Source organism: Hippocampus bargibanti, linkage group LG12 (genome assembly GCF_051943395.1).
Source record: "Hippocampus bargibanti isolate YZ-2025 linkage group LG12, ASM5194339v1, whole genome shotgun sequence".
Lineage (NCBI taxonomy): Eukaryota > Metazoa > Chordata > Actinopteri > Syngnathiformes > Syngnathidae > Hippocampus > Hippocampus bargibanti.
In genome coordinates this window covers 12,223,313-12,242,637 of record NC_142745.1, presented here as the reverse complement: position 1 = coordinate 12,242,637, position 19,325 = coordinate 12,223,313, and the positions used below count along the sequence as shown (strand labels likewise).

Below are 19,325 nucleotides of genomic sequence, written 5' to 3'. Positions count from 1 at the left end.
AGAAGGTTACATTCCTCATCAAGTGTTTAATGCTGATGAAACCGGCCACTCCATTCCATCAAGCCATCGACCATCACAAAGGTCAATAAAATGACTTTATTATACAGTACAGTTTATGTATTAAATTATAATACCATAGCACATTTATTATACATAAAATAATGTATATTTTGTGTAGTTTTAAGGCTTAGAAAAGTAGAAAGTAGAAATTTATGTTTTAACAGGGACCTGGGAACTGATTATTCTCATTTTAATGGTTTCCTATGGGAAATACATTTTTGGGATACACACTTTTCGCCTTACACACTGTCTGGGAACCACTTAAGTTTGTAAGCCAAGGTATCACTTTACTTTAAATAGCAATGTTACCTGGGTGCACACATTTATTATATTTAAAAAAAAATGTTTTTCACTTTCAAGCTTTGGATTGGATTGGATTGGATATGCCTTTATTAGTCTCACAGTGGAGAAATGTACATTTCACAGCAGCAAAGTAATGAAAGGACTTTGCTGCTGAAAATAAAAAAAAAGGTCTAAATCAAATAGTCTGCTAGTCTGCTGCCTGTCAAAGCTACCAAAGCGTAGCGGATCAAGGTTCATTTGTGCTGTGAAGGAATTCATATTTCTATTAAATCTCTGCCTTTACCTTGACACAGTCTGTCGAGCCAAGTAATTAAACAAACTCAAACACGAATAGCTCCATCGACAGTAAAGCGGGGTTAATTTTTAATTTTGGTCTTTCTCGGATGAGATGAGATGATTTCATTTTGATGAGGTGGACCATGATCTGCCCCACCCCCCACCTCCACACACCTACCGTGTGTATGTGTGTGTGAGTGCATGCTTGCACGCGTGCACACCACCATAAACAATATCTCTGCTGTTGAAATGGATCCACTACATCTGGAGGTCAGGGGCTTATATTCAATCTTGAGCACGTTGAAAAAAGAAATCCATTAGGGTTCATCTTTCCTGCATCAGCCATTCTATTGTGGCGCTGCAGTGAGATCTGTTTTCATCAGGCAGATTCAATGCGTGAGCTGGGCAATGAAAAGAAGAGCGCAATAGACTTGGATGGAGAGAGTGGAGATGGAAGGGGAGGGGACGGAGGGCTGAATTGCAAAGAGGTGACTCTTTTTCAAAATGAGCATATGTGGATTTCATTATTGTGTATTTTCGAAGTAATTCACTTGCGCGAAATAACATCAAGCCTCAGTATGGCGCATGTACAGGAGGCGATGAGAGTCTTTCGTTGCAGGTGCTCGCATAAAAGCAGAAAGTAAATGGGCTAATTATGTGGAGAAATGAGTGGAGACCTATTGCGGTGATAGGTAAACATGTTCAGGGAGCTATTGGAGGCAGCGCATGTTTGGTTTGCTCCATGAAACAGAGTTTAGATAGAGTTTTCTACGGTTTGATTTACGCTCCCGAGTTCATGGCGCAATCACTTTTTTTGGGGGGGGGGGGGGGGGGGCCTCTCAAGAGGCACTATTTGGATTGTTGTTAACAGTGAGTGGATGAAATGTCATATCTTCAGATCAGAATCAAGCCTCTTCCAAATATGGAGGAAAATATTGATAGGATATCAGCCAAATAGTGTGCATGGCGAAGCATCACACAGAAGTATATGAGATATCACACAAGTGTCCTGGCTGTTGAAAAAGCCGATCAGAGGTTGTCATGACAACAACAGACGCTTTTTTTTCTCTTGTCACCGATGAGTGGATCTACTTTTACTTCAACATTTACTATTTTCAAACTTAGAAACTTTGGTTAATGCTCATTTTCTGGTGGCAATGGGAGCACTTCAGAGGTACAGTGATACCTTGGCTTACAAACTTAATTCGTTCCCAGATAGAGTGTGTAAGGAGAAAAGTGTGTATCCCAAAAATTAATTTCTCATAGGAAAGCATTAAAACTGTAAAGACTGACTGTAAAGTGTCCTTGAGAGTTTTGAAAGGCGCTTAGAAATTAAATGAAATTATTATTATTATTATTATTATTATTATTATTATTATTATTATTATTATTATTATTATTATTATTATTAAAACAATGACCGCCATAATTTTATGAATGAATAATACCAGTTTAATGATAATGATGATGTTGGAAATTGTAATCTCGCATCCATACAAATATCCTCCTTCTCCGTGGCGCTCCGCTGCAACCTCTGTCCATGTCCCTTCTGTCACTGCATCTCCAGATTCCAAAACACATTAGACATTTAATAGCTTTGCTCAGGTTACACTGATCTTAACAACGCAGCTCGGCGGAGATGCTCATCTCACCGGACTCACCGGGTGCCCTTGTTTTTTGGTCTTTTGTTCCCGACTTTGACAACAATAACAAAAACAAAACAAACACAGCCCGTCTACATGTCATATGGTTGTATATAAGCTCGCAACGGTGCTAGCCGCCATCTATTTGAACAGAAGTGCTTAATTTTCTATTAAGCGTTATTGAAAATGAGACCGCTGAAATTTAAATGACCTCGGCCTCTTTTGCTCAATGGCGCGTGACATATTAGCTCTCGTCAGAGTCTCCTCCAGTGTGCTCGTTTGAATACGGAGCCGATGATGAAATGTATCATCAACACTGGAAGGCGTCCACGCGTTATCTGCGATCTGTTAGCGGACGCCATCCACACACCTCACGGGTGTCATGGCGGTTTGTTTATTATACTTTATCCAGAGATGGCAAGTGTTCTCGTTTAGACGTACAGTGATACCTCAGTTTACGAACGCTTTAGCTTACGAACTTTTCGCCTTACGAACATTAAATTTGCGAGGATATAATCTTGGCATACAAACTAGTTTTTGGCAAACGAACCAAACCACACGGTTGAACAGCGCAATGGTGGCTTGCAGACTATTTTCCCACATCTCCTTTGAGTGCAGACGTGGTTTGCTATCGAGTGGAGTACTTTTGCTATTATGAGAGATGTGTGTGTGTGTGTGTGTGTGTGTGTGTGTGTGTGTGTGTGTGTGTGTGTGTGTGTGTGTGTGTGTGTGTGTGTTTCTAGTCTTGTGAGGACCACGTTTTATACCATACGTAGTGAGGACATTTTTGACAAGTGAGGACCTTTTGACCGGTCCTCACAAGATTTTCATTCTAAAGGCTTGTAGGGGGTCTACATATGCATCTGTTTCAGAGAGGTCCTCACAAATTCACCCAACAGGATTTTTTGGGTGTGTATTTTCATTTCACTTGGATACACACACTTTTTACTCACTGTGTGTTTATGTGTGTGCGTGCGTGGTTAATGAGAGGAAAAAGTTCATACCACAAAAAGTAAAACGATATTTTAACCAATTTCATTACAGGGGTGAGCACTTTGAATGTGCCCATTCAGAAACCTCACTCCTGCTGGTATTTCAGTTTCAAGTCCACTTTTTATTATATAAATAAGTTGAAGTGGGAAATGGGGTGACATTTAGTGTTCAAATGTAATAGTAGTTCTTCTCTAAACTTATCAGCAAAGGTGGTCCTCACTCCTTATCTGGAGTTATCCGGACCTTACTAAGGTATTAGGTTACTAATTAAAACGGGAATGTGTGTGTGTGTGCGTGCGTGTGCGTGTGTGTGTGTGCGGGTGCGTGCGTGTGTGTGTGTGTGTGTGTGTGTGTGTGTGTGTGTGTGTGTGTGTGTGCGTGTGTGTGCGTGTGGTTGTGTGTGTATATGCCTCCTCTTGATCTTATTTATCTTATTGTGTTACCAATGATATTCTATGGTGTAATTATATTTCACATTTCTGCATAACCCTGCATATTTTATTATTTATTGTCGCATGTACCTCCACCCTGAGGCTTAAGTGGCCAAAGACCGACATTGTACAAACCAGGTTCCCTGGGTTTATGTAACACATTCAATGTTTTCCACTTCCTCATTTTAGTTCTGCACTGGTAAAGCCTGGCTAATAAAAGGCTCCTATTAATATGTCCTGTTGCCTAGCGACGGCAGGCAGCGAGTAATAGCATTCTGTAGAAAAATAGATGACCGATAAGGAAGAATTCAATTCTTTTCTCATCTCCAGGGAGAAAGTGGCTTTTTTTCCCTTCTTCTTCTTCTTCTTCTTCCCAGCAGTCTGATATGAAACTGTAGTTGTACATTAAGAAGGAGCAGTTATTTTCCATTCTCATCATTTTAAAGGGATATTTATTGCCGCTTAGGTTTGGCGGCTCATCTTTTGTGTGTGTGTGTGTGTGTATAAAAGTCAATTAATGTCTTCAGGCAATCAGGGGATATGGGCCCTGACTTCATTTCTTCCATTTTCATCAGAAATTCTAAAGAGATGGTATTAAATTAAGCAGCAAGACAACTTTTAGACTGCATTTGCTTCATATCGCAGATGTAATTTCAAACGATGAGCAAACGCGGCCTTCGATATGGAAGTGCCACACCATAAAAAGCATTTGCAATAACATTGATTATCAGGGTCATCGTGTATAATCTCTGTCGAAGAAAATGTTCACTTTAATTCATCACATCCCATTAAAAAAAAATGCTGCGAAAGATGAGCGACAACATACCTGTTGCCATCGCTGTTGTTTTCGGCCTCGTCGCCATCGTCATTCCGTCCCGCTGATGTGATCAACGGCGGCACTCAAGTGAAGAAGAAACAGATGCGGCCGCGGCGGATCGCCCGGCATGATGAGGCAGATACATGGCGCAGATAAGGCGTTTGGTCTCATATTGGAGCTCGCCAAAGGGCCCCTGCTGGGCGTTATCATGCCATGAAATCATGTCCATATTGCACTGTGGCCTATCGCCTCATTCCGCTTTCATCAGTGGGAATATTCAGCCTCCGGTGGTGGTGAATAGCCGGCCTATGTCATCTCACTTAGAAATGAGCGACCCCGCAAACCACCAACTGCTATGGGAATTCTACTACTACCACCCCCCCATCCTGCAGTGCCACCATTTTGACACACTCAGTCTGCCTGAAAGTACAATATGATTTATGTAACCAAGATGTACATGAAGGAGAAATCTTATTCATTTCAGTCCATGCTGCTGAATAGTCTAGTCTCAATGTCATTTCATTCTCAGGACAAGAAACAAAATACAAATACAGTGATACCTCAACTCACAAACTTAATTGCTTCCCAGAAAGTGTGTGTAAGACAAAACGTTCATCTTCCAAACATTTATTTCCCATAAGACAACATTAAAATGAGAATAATCTGTTCCTGGGTCTCCATAAAACATACTTTTCTACTAAATAAGCTTTGAAATGACACAAAATATACCTTATTTTATGTATCATAAATTTGCTACTGTATTGTAATTAAAGAAATAAAATATACTACATAATAAAGTTGTTTTATTTATCTTAAAGGACAACCGACACAATTTTTTTTGTTTCCTAACTGATATCAGAAAAACGTTTGATGGCATCTAAAATACCCAAAACACGCAGGCCGATATTTTTAGTCAAATGAAAAACACCAAGAAAAATGTACTTCAAAATTACCAAGACATCTTGCCTTGCTTGAGAATCAAAACAATGGCTTCAGATTCGGAGAAGATGCTTTCTTGTTACTCCTCCATTTATGAATATGATTCAAATAGTTCTGAAGAGGAAAGCATAAATGTTTGCAATTGATTAAAGAAGTCCTTCCGTGTCATTTTGACGCATCTGGACTCCAATGTAGCATCCCAGAAAATGCACAAGATGGCGCCCAAGCTCCATTGGAAATGCGCTGATTTGTCTGCTGGGAATTTGTGTCAGCTCGTATAAAAGAGTAGTCTTGGTGCAACACACAACGATTCACCATCGTGTTATTTATGTGTTTTCCTTCTAATTTCGCCATCAACACGGATCAACACAAAGTTTTCAGACCAAGGAATTTACCCAAAATGCACTGTGTGTTGCTTTCTCGGTCCGTGACTATACCTATCGTCACCAACTCAAAAACAAGACTTCATCAATATATATATATATATATATATATATATATATATATATATATATATATATATATATATATATATATATATATATATATATATATATATATATATATATGCGTTGGAATCTTTATAACATAGGCTCAGTAGAAGTCATTTGAAGTGATTTCACAAATTATGGACACAACTTGTCTGGAGGCGTCGGTTGTCCTTTCAACATATTTATATAAACCTTAAACATACTGTATTTTTATAAGCCGTAAACATACATTCCATACAAAATATAGCACTGAATCTTTTTACGAACAAATTCACCTTACGAACGACCGCTCAGAACGTATCTCATTCGTAAGTTAGAGAGAGTCTGAACAACCCAATATAGGTTACTTATACAAGCCTTAAGCATATTTATGTAAACATTAAACATACATATGTAAGACTTTTAAACATACATTCCACACAAAATATAGCACTGAATCAATTTACGAACCAATTCACCTTGCGAACGACCGCTCGGAACGTATCTCGTTCGCAAATTGAGGAGATGTATGAATTTGAACACAATACACATTCTTGTAACTGATAGCATATGTACAAGGATGTATTTCTTGTTTTTTGTTTTTGTTTTCCTTGCTATGACTTCTGCATCACTTTTATTTCATTCGTTTATATCAGAGGGGTGATAGTAGGACAGGGGGTGTCAAACTCACAGTGTGTTTGACTCTGCTCTGAGGAGCCTCATTATCCAAGCATCCTTTTTTTCCCCTGTGTGCTTGTCATGGCTGGTGCGTCCTCCACGCTACTGTCATATAAGACGGGACATGCGATTCTTTTTGCTAGGTGAACTCTGAGACACGCCCGGGCCGAGGAAGGAAGGGGTGTGACAGGCATAGAAGAAAGCAAAAGGAGGAATAAGGAAGATATATAAAAGAGAAGGAGGTTCTAACATCAGCTGTAATGAGCATCATGGAGGATGTCGCCAAGGGGGACATCATGACATGACTACCTGCCTTGTTGTCACGTTGCCCTGAACGTTTTCCCCCCTTCTAAAGTCTTTAGCAGCACAACCACCTGGAGACATATTCTACAGCAGACATGGGATCTCTCAATATATTCAAAAGAGACATATTCTGCATTTTCTCAATTTAAAATGGATCCCAGGTGTGTTAATAACATACGAAACGTTAGCTGTTGCATTAGTTTCTTAAAATAGAATTGTGAGTATGTATTTGTATGGATTTACATGCTTTTTTAGCACACCAATGACTTTATTCTTTCTTTTTTTCCTATTCACTTTTAATTATCTGGCTATCCAGCTGTCTACCTAGTTAGCTAGCTATCTGGCTATCTAGCTAGCTAGCTACCTAGCTACCTAGCAGTTAGCTATTTTATGTCTAGCTAGCTACCTGGCTAGTTTTCTATTTGCTATATATTAGCTGTCTGTCTGGCTATATATTAGTTATCTAGGTAGCTTTTAGCTATCTATCTGGCTAGCTGTCTAGCTGGCTCGCTATGTAGCTGGCTAGCTATTCGCTAGCATTCTATCTATTTCAGTTATTTTCGGGTTGAGTGAACGCTGGCGCATGTGGCTGCCGCTGCTCAGCCACAGAAAAAAACTATCCTGTGACTGAAAAGTGAGCTTGAGAGTTTTGAAAGGCGCTTATAAATGACATTTATTATTATTATTATTATTATTATTATTTCTATGACATTTTGTCAAAATAACGCAACGATCAAGAAATAAAGTCGTCTTTACACGCTCATTTTTGTCAGATTGAAATGAACCTGCTTTTAAGTACTGTCGTCTATGGAAATAAGCGACTGTATAGGCTAGCTTTTGTTGTCATGACGAGCAGGGGTGTCAAAGTCATTTTTTGCCGCGGGCCACATTGTAGTTATGGTTTCCTCTCGAGGGCCGTTATGAATTTGGGGAACCCATTAGAATGTTTAAATCCCTTCAAATATTACATATAGAGCACACAGCAAATTAATGAATAACTCGTTTTCAAATCTGAAGTCAAGAATAATGACTTTTATTGTGGTTGACATCCAAAAATGTGAAATGTTGCCTCAGATTTTAGCAATCATCATGGAATTTAACAAGTTTGATTTGCTTTCGCGGGCCGAAAAAATTATGTGGCGGGCTGAATTTGGCCCACGGGCCTTGACTTTGCATTACTCAGCATTATATACTGTAAATTAGGCCAACTCTTACATCACAGTGTCAAACTTGATGGACAAACAGGCACTCTAAAAGTCCAACGACAGTCAAACCTTGGTTTTCGAACGTCTTTGTTGCCGACCAATTCGAGATTTCAGGCTTTTTTTATGCCTCGGTTTACTACCGAAAATTGGTTCTCGACCAGACTGAGCGCACATGAATGCACCACTTGACTCCGCTCTGCTCACATCTCCTGTCTCCAAGTTAGCTTAGCATTTAGCATTCCCGAGTACTTCTGAAGTTAATGTTTATGTCAGTTAAAAAAAAAAGCTCCATTGTCAAACAAACTGAGGAAAATGTGATGATGTACATCACTAACAAGCGTTATCGCAATTGATTAGTAGAGGCCAAATCTAATACAGCTCCAATTTAGATTGTTTGTAATGTATCCCAGGTACTGTAAAGGAAGAAACTGGCTAAATGTTAACCCCTGCAATATACAGGTAACATCCACATCACGACCAACGCGATTTACGACCACCCGTACTTATGACCACAACCGCCAGACCCTTTTTTTTATTCTACGCCTGGCACCGCAACGCGCAAGCAGCCGGCAACGCATACTACAATTTTGGCCAGCAAGCATGTCACACATTCTCACAGCAATCTACTGTGTGACTACACCCAATACAGTAGTTATACAGTGTAGATACCGTCTCTGCAACGTCTCCTGTAGTGCTGTACACTGCTTATTTTCCTTTGCCTGAGTCCGAGCGTGTGTGTCGGGCGATCTGGCGATTTTCCAACAGCTGTATTCTTTACGTATATGTGTCTTCTTTAACACTCTATATAAAATCTAAATATAAAATATAAATCAATAATATTGAATGTAAAATGATAAAAACGACACTTAAAGGTAAGTACAGTAAAGTCTCGTTATATCGATATCGGATATATCGATAGTCCCGGTTATATCGATACTATTTCTATGCACGCACGGAGAAAATTACATGCAAACAGGGTCGGATATATCGACAGTCCCGGTTATATCGATATTTTTCGGACTCCCTTGAATATCGATATAACGAGACTTTACTGTATAACGTTTGTAAATCAACTGTACAGTAAACAGTTTTGTATACATTACAGGTACAGTTATACAGCAATAAAAATCGAAAATACGAAATATATGATGATAAAAATGACACAAAAAGTTATAAAATTTATAAATGAACTGTAAACAGTTTGGTATATAGTCCTATTCAATAGAAAATGTTGCTTTAAAACAACAGATTGACATCGCATACTCTCCTGTCGTGTAAACGTCACGTCGGCCATTTTGAATGGATTTCGACTTACGACCATTTGACTTACGACTGTTTTATCAGAACGGAACCCGGTTGTAACTCGGATGTTACCTGTCCACAGGAAGAAGGAAATCTATCTCCAACTAAGCTAGCAGCATGTGCTTTCCATGCTTCTCTTGACTCAGCATCTGCGCCGTGTCACATCGAAAGCAGCGTTTGTCTCCAATGTATGATTCATAAATCGCTCAACGGATTAATTCGGTGTAAATTACTCCCCACCCCAACGAGCATGCAAAGCTCGCTAAACCAAAGATGGGGAGAGGGCGGGCGGGGAGGCGGTGGCGGCGGCGGCAACTTACCATCGTTAGCGCACCGTGCCCTCGGGGCAAACGGCAAGTAGCTTTGAGCAGATTGTGAGGAACCCCCCCCCTTCACACACTCAGTTTCCCTTCTACAAGCCCACAGCCTGCAGGCTCATGTTTACTGCGCGTTTTGAAGGATGGCTCCCGAGCGCGCCCCTAATTAAAGCTGTCACGGGTGGGTGCCTGCAGGGATAATGTTCTATTATTATAGTCATTTGTTTCAATTAAACGCTGGCTGATTTTACAATAGCGGCCGTGAACCTGCGTGAGTGAGCCATCACTCTAAACAAGATGGCTCCAGTCAAGCAGCCAGAAGGAGGCGGTGTGTGCAGTCACATGATCTCCTTCCATTAAAAAATAAATAAAATAAAAGGTGGCTTAGGCCCGATTCTATTCACACAGTCGAAACAGGGAAGAATGTACAGTTTTGTCTCTCAATTGATTAATTTTCTGCTCCAATTTCCCACGTTTACCCTTTTTGTACCTACTCAACCAATTCATTTGTTTCCAGGGTTGCCTTTTTTCTATGTTAGCGCTTTGTTCAAGCCTCAGTTGCTACAATAATAATAATAATAATAATTATTATTATTATTATTATTAGATTAGAACTAGCGTTCACTCAACCCGGAAGTAACTCAAATAGATAGAAAGCTAGCTAGCTAAAGAACTTATTTTTTTTTGTGCGGGTGAGCAGCGGCAGCCATTTGAAGTCAGAAAGCAATCTTGAAGTCAAAAAACAACAAAAATAAATAAATTAGTAATATGACAACCCAAAGGCACAGAGAGTCATTCATTCTTCAGCACTTGCGGTGCCCTCTTTGTGACAGTTCTAGATGAAAGAGAAGATCAAAGCATTCTTTTCAGCAGTGGGACATCATGGTGGAATGTCCACATCTTCTACAAGCTAAATGTTGAAAGCAAACATGAAGCTGTAGCATCCATCGACAAAAAGAGATTGTCTCACATCTGTCCCACATAAATCCGCTTCAATTCCAAGCCGCTAGCCAATAGATAGCTAAAATCTAGCCATCCAGATAGCCAGCCAACCAGCCAGATAGCCATATAGCTAATAGATAGCCAGCTAGCTAGGCGACCAGCCAGCTAGATTGCAAATAGATAGGAAATAGCTAGCTAGCGAGATAGATAGCTAGATAATTAAAGCACAATATTGGATATTGGATTGGATATGCCTTTATTAGTCTCACAGTGGAGAAATTTACATTTCACAGCAGCAAAGTGGCAATATGAGGGATTATTGTATTGTTTTTCTTTGTTTCCATCCTATTTTTGAAAAAATAATGAGATAAATTCTGACCAAAATATGATGAAAAAAAATCCATGGGAGTGGTAAGTCACCTGATCGCCGTGTATTAAAACATCCGCTTAAGGCAAGGGTGTCAAAGTCATTTTTTGCCGCGAGCCAAATTGTAATTACGGTTTCCTCTCGGGGGTCATTACGAATTTGAGGAATCCTTTAGAATGTTTAATCCGCTCCAGACATTAAAAATACAGCGCACAACAAATGAATGAACAACTAGTTTTAAAATTTGAAGTAAAAAATAATGACCGTTATTGTGGCTTACATACGACAATTTCAAATTTTGCTTCAGACTTTATCAAGCATCATGGCACTCAACATGCTTCATTTGCTTTCGCGGGCCGAATAAAATGATGTGTTGGGCGGGATTTGGCCCCCGGGCCTTGACTTTGACACCTGTGACTTAAGGGAACAGCTTAGTAAAACATACCCAACAGTCAATACTATGCAGTTTTATCATTGCTGGATTTTGTTACCAGCTCCCATTTTACACTTTAATGTGGAATAAAATAATTGATTGAAGCCTGACATAAGGGACTCCAGTCAATAATGAATAAAAAATATATGACGCTAATAATTTGGGGGGTGAGGGGGAGGTGAGATATAGAGAAGGACGCACCAAGGTGAGGTGTTTTAGCCTCTGCTTTAAATCTCTCTGTCCTCCTTGTATCTGAATAGCACCCTGCACTCGGCCAGCCATCTCATCTCAGTGCTGCTGGTCAAATCCCCTTAGCTAAATCAATTGGTGCAGACAATTGGAGGTGAGGTCGGGCGAGGAGCAAAAAGGGAACAATGCTTCTTTGATATTCCATCTCAGCCCTCCAATGTGCTGCACATCATTGGAAAGCCTTTTATTATTGGAATCCCATTTGACTGTGATGTACAAGGCAGGCATGCAAACACGACAGGCGTAAAGACAGTAGGGGAGCTGAGGAGGAGAAGTGTGCTTACCGTCCATTTCTGGCCTTTATACGTCTGGCTGCTTTACCTCGGTGGATCAAATGTTTTAAAATGCCGAGTTTCACTCATTCACTCCCAAAAATGTGTCCACTCCAGTTCCAGTGTTTTTGTCATTGTCACTTGAATTCCAGGACCCACAGAATGTTGAGTTTTAGGATACATGAACGTTCAAAATAGCGTTAGAAACCTTGGATTGTCTCCTTTCATCTGGAAAAAAAGAGTTAATTGCTAAATGTCACGGTTTTGGAGTTGGTAGATAGTTGTGGATCCCAAATAAGCAGGCAGGAGGGAGGTTGTATTTGACAAATTGTATTAAAATAAAGTCAACAGGAACAAAATCTAAAACATCAAAGTCATCCGAACACAAAAGTACAAAGTGTCAAAGAAAACCATGAGTAAAAATCTGCCAAGATGAAACAAACCTGACAGGGTGAAGCATACACATTCACAGTACAATGACCCGACACTGAATGGTCATGCCGGGAGTCCTTTTAACTGCCACTGATGAAAACGACCAACACTGGTGCAACTGAGGGCGGGGCCGACAGCACTACCCATTGGTCGCCAACCAGAACGTGACCGGCTGCCACTGATTGACACGACCAACACCTGTACAGCTGCAGGCGGGGCCGACAGCGGCACCCGTTGGTCGCCAACCAAAATGTGACACTAAATGATATGGCTCTGGAGTTATATGAGCTTGAAATGAGCGCGGATGTCCAAAATACAATGCAATGTTGGTTTATATAGCGCTTTAAAAACACTAACATGGAAGCACTAACATGGAAAAAAAGGGAAATGCTGCCCCCTTGTGTCAAAGAAAATTACGTTGCTCGAGGCCATGGCCAGTGCTTGATCGGCACATAAGCATGAAAAAACAAAACCTGAAAAAATTGGTGAAGGGCGCTCTGTCATATATTACATTTCTGAATACATTTGTGAATGAGTTAACAAAACGATTTTTACAATTAAAAAAGTAAAAAATGAATAATAATAAACATTTTATTTGATTATTATTCATTTTCTGGATTAGTCTGTAAGGCATTAGGAAATAGGCACAACTGTTGATGATTGCTTTCCAAAATAAAAGTATGGATGTCTGCAAATGTATTTGGTGAAACGCAACATTCATATGGAGGATGACAAAAATTGGAGAATGTTAAGTCTTGGGAGGTAAAAATTATATCTGTAAATGGTAATCCATCAAAATAGTTTATAGTCAAATCATCATTGAATTATCAATGAATTATTTTACAATATGCTCACCAGTTCTCAATCTAAATTAAACTTCCATCCCTTATTCAAGCCATACACCCAATGATTTCACAGTAGCTTAAGCCTTTGCCGAATGCTTTTCATGGTTTTTATATTTGATGTGTGTCAATAGAAATATATTCAAAGCACCGCTGAAAGAAGCCTAAATTTCATTGTGAGATGTTTGCTTCCGCTATGAGCAAAATCATCTCACTGCCAGTCAGTCATTCATGCTAAAAAGCAGAGAGCGCGCTGACCGATAAATTCCTGTAAGTCAATGCTCTCCCTCGTCTCTTCGCTCAGAAATAAAACCATGCCATTATAAATTACCATACAGTACCTATGGCAACCGGCAACCTCTGTCTCCGTCTTTTGTAATTGTTATACAGTCGTCTGTGACTGGCTTGAAATGGCTGCCGCTCAATGCCACGGTTGACGATGAGGCACCTTTCATTAAAAAGTCATTAAATGCTGAGTTTTTGAATTAATATACAGTGATACCTTGGCTCACAAACTTAATTGGTTCCCAGAAAGTGTGTGCAAGGCAAAAAGTTCGTCTGCCAGACATTTATTTCCCATAAGAAACAATTAAAAATGAAAATAATCCGTTCCCAGGTCCCCATAAAATGTAATGTTCTCCTAAATAAGCCTTAAAACTACACAAAATATACATTTTTTTACGTATAATAAATGTGCTAAAACATTGTGATTAAAGAAATAAACTACTGTATAATAAATCATTTTATTTACCTTTGTGATGGTAGTTGATGTAGTTGCCTCTTGATGATAGCCGAGTGAAGTTGCCGTCCTTTCTCGGGGATAATACCCTCACTCACGCTGTTCCCTGCTAGCTGCATTTCGTTAATCCAAATGAACAGAAGTTTTTCAACCTCTTGCCTGAGACCGTTGCTTACACAACACAGAAACGCCCTAAGCCACCAGTAGCAATGGTCGACTTAGCATACTGGTACTGGGATGCTAAGTTACACAAATGCACACCTCGTTGCTGTTTTTCGATTATCTCCTTCTTTTGCTTGACCGTGATTTTCTTTTATGTCCTCTTCTGCTTAACACTAGCCTGTGGTGGGGTCTTTTTCGGTCCCATAATAGCAAAAGTACTCCACTCAATAACAAACCATGTCTGCACTCAAAGAAAAGGGGGTGTGGAAAACTAGTCCGCCAGCCACCATGGCGCTGTTCGACTGGTTTGATGTTCATCTGCCGAAAACTAGTCCGCCAGCCACTGCAGCGCTGTGTAGGTTCGTTCGCCGAAAACTGATTTGTCTGCCAATATTATATTCTTGCGAATTTAATGTTCGTAAGGCAAAAAGTTTCTGCGCTAAAGCGTATCTAAGCTGAGGTATTACTGTATCACACCGCAGCCGTGATTTTTAAGTCCCTAGCCTAAATCTAATGACGCATGGTGATATATCCCAAAAACACTTGACCACTGTTGTCCTGTTTGCATTTTTTTAAACTGGCACAGAGCCAACGGACCTTAAATCTACAAACAACTTGCCAGGCAAGTTGGGTTGATGAACTGGGGCTTCAACAACGCGCTTATTGTGAGCATGTGTGAGTGTGTTTTTAACATAGTAAAGTGATACCTTGGCTTACAAATTTAATTGGCTCCCAGAAAGTGTGTGTAAGGCGAAAAATGTGTATTTTAGACATTAATTTCCCATAGGAAACCATTAAAATGAGAATAATCCGTTCCCAGGTCCCCATAAAACATAATTTTCGACTAAATAAGCCTTAGAACTACTGAAAATATACCTTATTTTATGCATAATAAATGTGCTATTGTATTTGAATTATATAAACTATTTTATAATAAAGTTGTTTTATTTACCTTTGTGATGGTCGATGTAGTTGCCTCTTGATGACATCCGAGTGAAGTTGCTGTGCTTTCTCGGCAATAATACCCTCATTCATACTGTCCCCTGCTTGCTACTTCTCGTGAATCCAAATCAACAGAAGTTCGTTAGCCAAGACTATATGCTCGCAAATTTAATGTTCGTGTGGTGAAAAGTTCGTGAGCTGAAGCCTTCGTAAGCCGAGGTATCACTGTACTGTATCACTTTTATTTTCTGTTTCAATAGGCTGTTTAATTCAGTGAGTAATAGGTATCCAGCCAATCACACGATATGATGCAATGACGCTATGCAGCCAATCATAAAAATGACAATATGTGACCTTGTTCTCCGCATCAAAAAAGTGACATATTCAACAGAAAAATCCACGATTTAATTTCCCCGATGCATCCCTGTATGTGGCATCTGTAAAGCTGATGCTCACAGGGAAGTTTAAAATGCAGCTGTATGCGGTTCTTGCATTCTGAATCATTTCCGTATTTGAACCAGCAACTTGTAATACACACACACACACACGCACACAGTTTTTTTTTTTTTTTTAGTTCCATGACAACTAACGGCTTCATTAGTGGTAGGGAACGACTCTCAACTTGAATGTAAAAACAGTGAATGCTGTGAGCTATGAGAACTAACATGATGGCAGGGGGAGGGGAGAAAAAAAATGTCTGATTCACAGCACAGTGAACGGGTTTGTTCTGCTTTCTACATGGAAAAAACTAGTCAGGGTAATTCAATATAATCTGACGTCAAACACGCTTGATGAAGACGGCGATGAAAAGAACAATTACGGCCTCTGTGAATTTGCTGTAATGCCGGTTTGTTCTCTTCGCAAGTAGGAGATCTTCTTGTTGTTTACATTAAACATGGTGACTCCCATTAAAGGGTGACAGTTTTTTTTCTCTGTGTGCACACGGAGGCTGTTGCTATGGAAATAGAAGCGCAGAAGCTACGATTGGCCATTCATGTTTGATTAATTGGTTTTTCAACGCTTCTTGGCTTGTGAGGACCCATAAAGAGCAAGCCCGTGAAAAATGGAAAATTAATGGGTTTCTATTTCCTACTCCTCCCTTTTACTCTTTTATTCACTTACTTTCATGAGGCTATTTCACCATGGTAAAAAATTGAAAAAAAGTGTGTTGAATTATGATTTGAAGTTATTCAAAATGCAAAAGGAATGTCTTTGTTCCTGGCGGCAAGCACAGAAAATGATGAGTTGGAGCCTCATGCTTTTTTTTTTTTTTTAACTCAGGCATTCCGCTAGAAGCCTATTATGATTACAGAGCCTTCATCTCCAAACCTCTGCTCGTGTTTCTCAAGATATCATACAAGCCACGGCCCTTTCAATTGGATCTTTTCCAGCTGCGGCACTAATGTGTGATATATTATTTAAGTGTGAAAATATGCACGGGTATGAAACTAAACATTCATACAGAAATCTCAAACCACTGCTGGTTAACATCGAGTTAGTGCCATGCATGTCACTCCTCGGCCTTCAGTAGTGCTATGTCTGAATCACTCCATAGCCTTGAGTGTGGTGTGATTTACTACACGTCCACTGGAGGATGCAGTTGGCCAGGAAATAAGTTGTGACTTAAAGAAACTTAAGAAATGCGGTCATTAAACTATTCAAATGTTTACTATGAACGTGTGGATTCATGATGCTATTCATGATAGCAAATATTGCAATAATATTAATAATATTTTTTGCTAGCTTCGGAACTGTCCAACCTTTCTTAATGATGTCCATCTTTATTCTTGAAAAGTCCGTCTTTAAAATGACTAACAGTATATCTGCAACCAAATCCAGTTCTTCTCCTCCTTCAGACATTGTAGGTTGACAAAACCGCCATTAAATCAACGCAAAAACACTCGCTACAGATACAGTGTGCTAGCTTTGGCCAGTATGTGCTTATCACTAGCGTCTCGTGATACTATGATTGGCTAGTAACTCGCCAATCATATGGCGAGCCAATCATAATTTGCGAAAACTCTGACGAGCAGGCCTTGGGTTGCCAACTCGAACTCTGATTGGTGAAAGGACCGGTTTGATCGACACATTTGATGTGACAGGGCCCGCAGAACTAATTGTGAAGGCGTCCAGGTAGATTTCTGATCCTGGTAACAAATGATGGCTGAAATGTGATTGGTTAAATGTTTAAATACGAAAACACACATCTGGGAGTAGCCCAACACGGGAAAAGCAATGAAAGGAAATTGACCATTTCATAAGAATTCATGGACAAAATATAATTCACATTAGTCTGTGATTGAGATATTTTTAGGCCAGCAGAGAAGGCCTTGCAGGCCCTGACGTCCCACCACTGGATGAGTGTCTCAATGATTACAATTTTCATTGCTTCCAAAAGAACATGAGTCATTCTATTGGATTGGATTGGATTGGATTTACCTTTATTCGTCTCGCAGTGGAGAAATGTACCTTTCACAGCGGCAAATTTATGAAAGAAGTAGAAAAATGACATGAATCACCTTATCCCCCCCCCTCACAACCTTTGTTCAGTGAAACACTTACAGTAACATAATGAGAGGTTTCTTCCCTCTGTCCACTCCCATTATTTGATCAAATTCATCATCTCGCCTCTCTCAGAGTAACAAACGCCATCACCTCGTCTATTTGCATATTTGGCTGATTGGCATTTGCATATTCTTGGGCTGCAGAGAAGATGACACTGTGGTAAAACTGGACTTCTTCTCTCACCCCAGATGCACGAGATGGCTTTTCACCGCCACCACCATCACCTCCAACAACAACAGCAACAACACCATCACCACCACCACCACCAGCAGCACCACCACCCGGATGGCGTTCGTTACGACCCCGCCCGTAACCACCCCCTGATTAACCGCTCGCCTCCCATACGATCCAACCCAATGAGCGCGCTGTCCCAGCTGAATCCTCAGCTTGGACGGAGCTCGCTTTCCCACGGTTCTCCCTCGCCTCCCGGAAGTAAATCGGCCACACCCTCCCCCTCCAGCTCTAATCAGGAGGAGGAGACTGATCCTCATTCAAAGGTACTGACGTGGCTAACGGTAGCCAGTCGAAAGATGGCGTGAGGACTTTTTGTTTAATTCGTTGTTTTGTGAAGGGTGTTGAAGGCAGATTGGATCTGTCCAATGAATAAATAAAGGTCAAGTTAACCAGACGTTACTTATTTTCTAACATCGTTAAAACCGGGCAATCTCACCTATTCAATTTTCAAGTCAAGTCCAAGTCAGCTTTGTTGTCAAATATGCTAATCTGCATGACATACAGCACAATTATTTTTACACAATTATAATTCCTGTGCTCTCTGACCCAGCGTGCAAGGCACTTATAATGACTTTGACAAACATAATAAACACGAAAATGCCAATTTTCCGGGAGAGAGAGGAGCCGCTGCGTGTTCACGCGCCGCCATCTTGGGGGGGGGAAAACACATAATATGACAACACAAAGACACAGAGTCATTCATTCTTCAGCACTTAGTGTACCTTCTTTGTGACATGAAGCAGTTCGAGATGAAATGATTTTCAACTATCAACTTCAATTTATATAGTCTTACTGCATTTCTCCGGATGCCGCAACGATCTGTAATTCAAAGCAAGCAGGGAAAAAAATGTTTGCTCTTTACGACAAAATGTCTCACTGGTGGAATCGCTACTTGGTGATCATGGTATGTTTGTAAAAAGAAGGTGGATGCGTATGAGATATATTGAATATTGAGAATATTGAAGTTGCATATGGTGTCATTCCGTGCAGCACATTTGATTGGATTAGATTGGATTAGCCTTTATTAGTCTCGCAGTGGAGACATTTATATTTCACAGCAGCAAAGTTATAAAAGAAAGAGGAAAGGAAAGGAAGAAGTAGAAAAACAAGATACAGGAGCTGCTGGAAAGGCAGCCACTCGGAGCGCCATCTTGAAGTCAAAAGAACAAAAAAAAATAATATGACAACACAAAGACTTCAATTTTAAGCACTTTCTGCACCCTCTTTATTGTGTGAAGCAGTTCTACATGAAAGAATAGAGGATCAAAGCATCCTTTTCACCAATGGATCACGGACGTGATGATGAAATGTGCACGTCTGCTACAAGCTAATTATTGAAAGCAAACATAAAGCTGTAGCATCCATTGATGAAAAGAAATTTCCTGTCCCATGTGAATCCGCTTCAATTC

At 40.1% G+C, this 19,325-nt stretch overlaps 1 protein-coding gene across 4 annotated transcripts in view; it reads left to right on the top strand.

Moving 5' to 3' along the window:
- tox2 (TOX high mobility group box family member 2) overlaps positions 1-19,325 on the top strand; it is a 118,738-nt gene that overhangs the window by 80,069 nt on the left and 19,344 nt on the right. For 2 of the 4 annotated variants that reach the window (XM_089010917.1, XM_089010916.1), the window contains exon 5: positions 17,871-18,179. The exons of the other annotated variants lie outside the window; for them this stretch is intronic. In XM_089010917.1, coding sequence (XP_088867043.1) covers positions 17,871-18,179 — 309 coding nt within the window. The remainder of the gene's footprint in view (positions 1-17,870; positions 18,180-19,325) is intronic. 4 annotated transcript variants of the gene reach the window in all.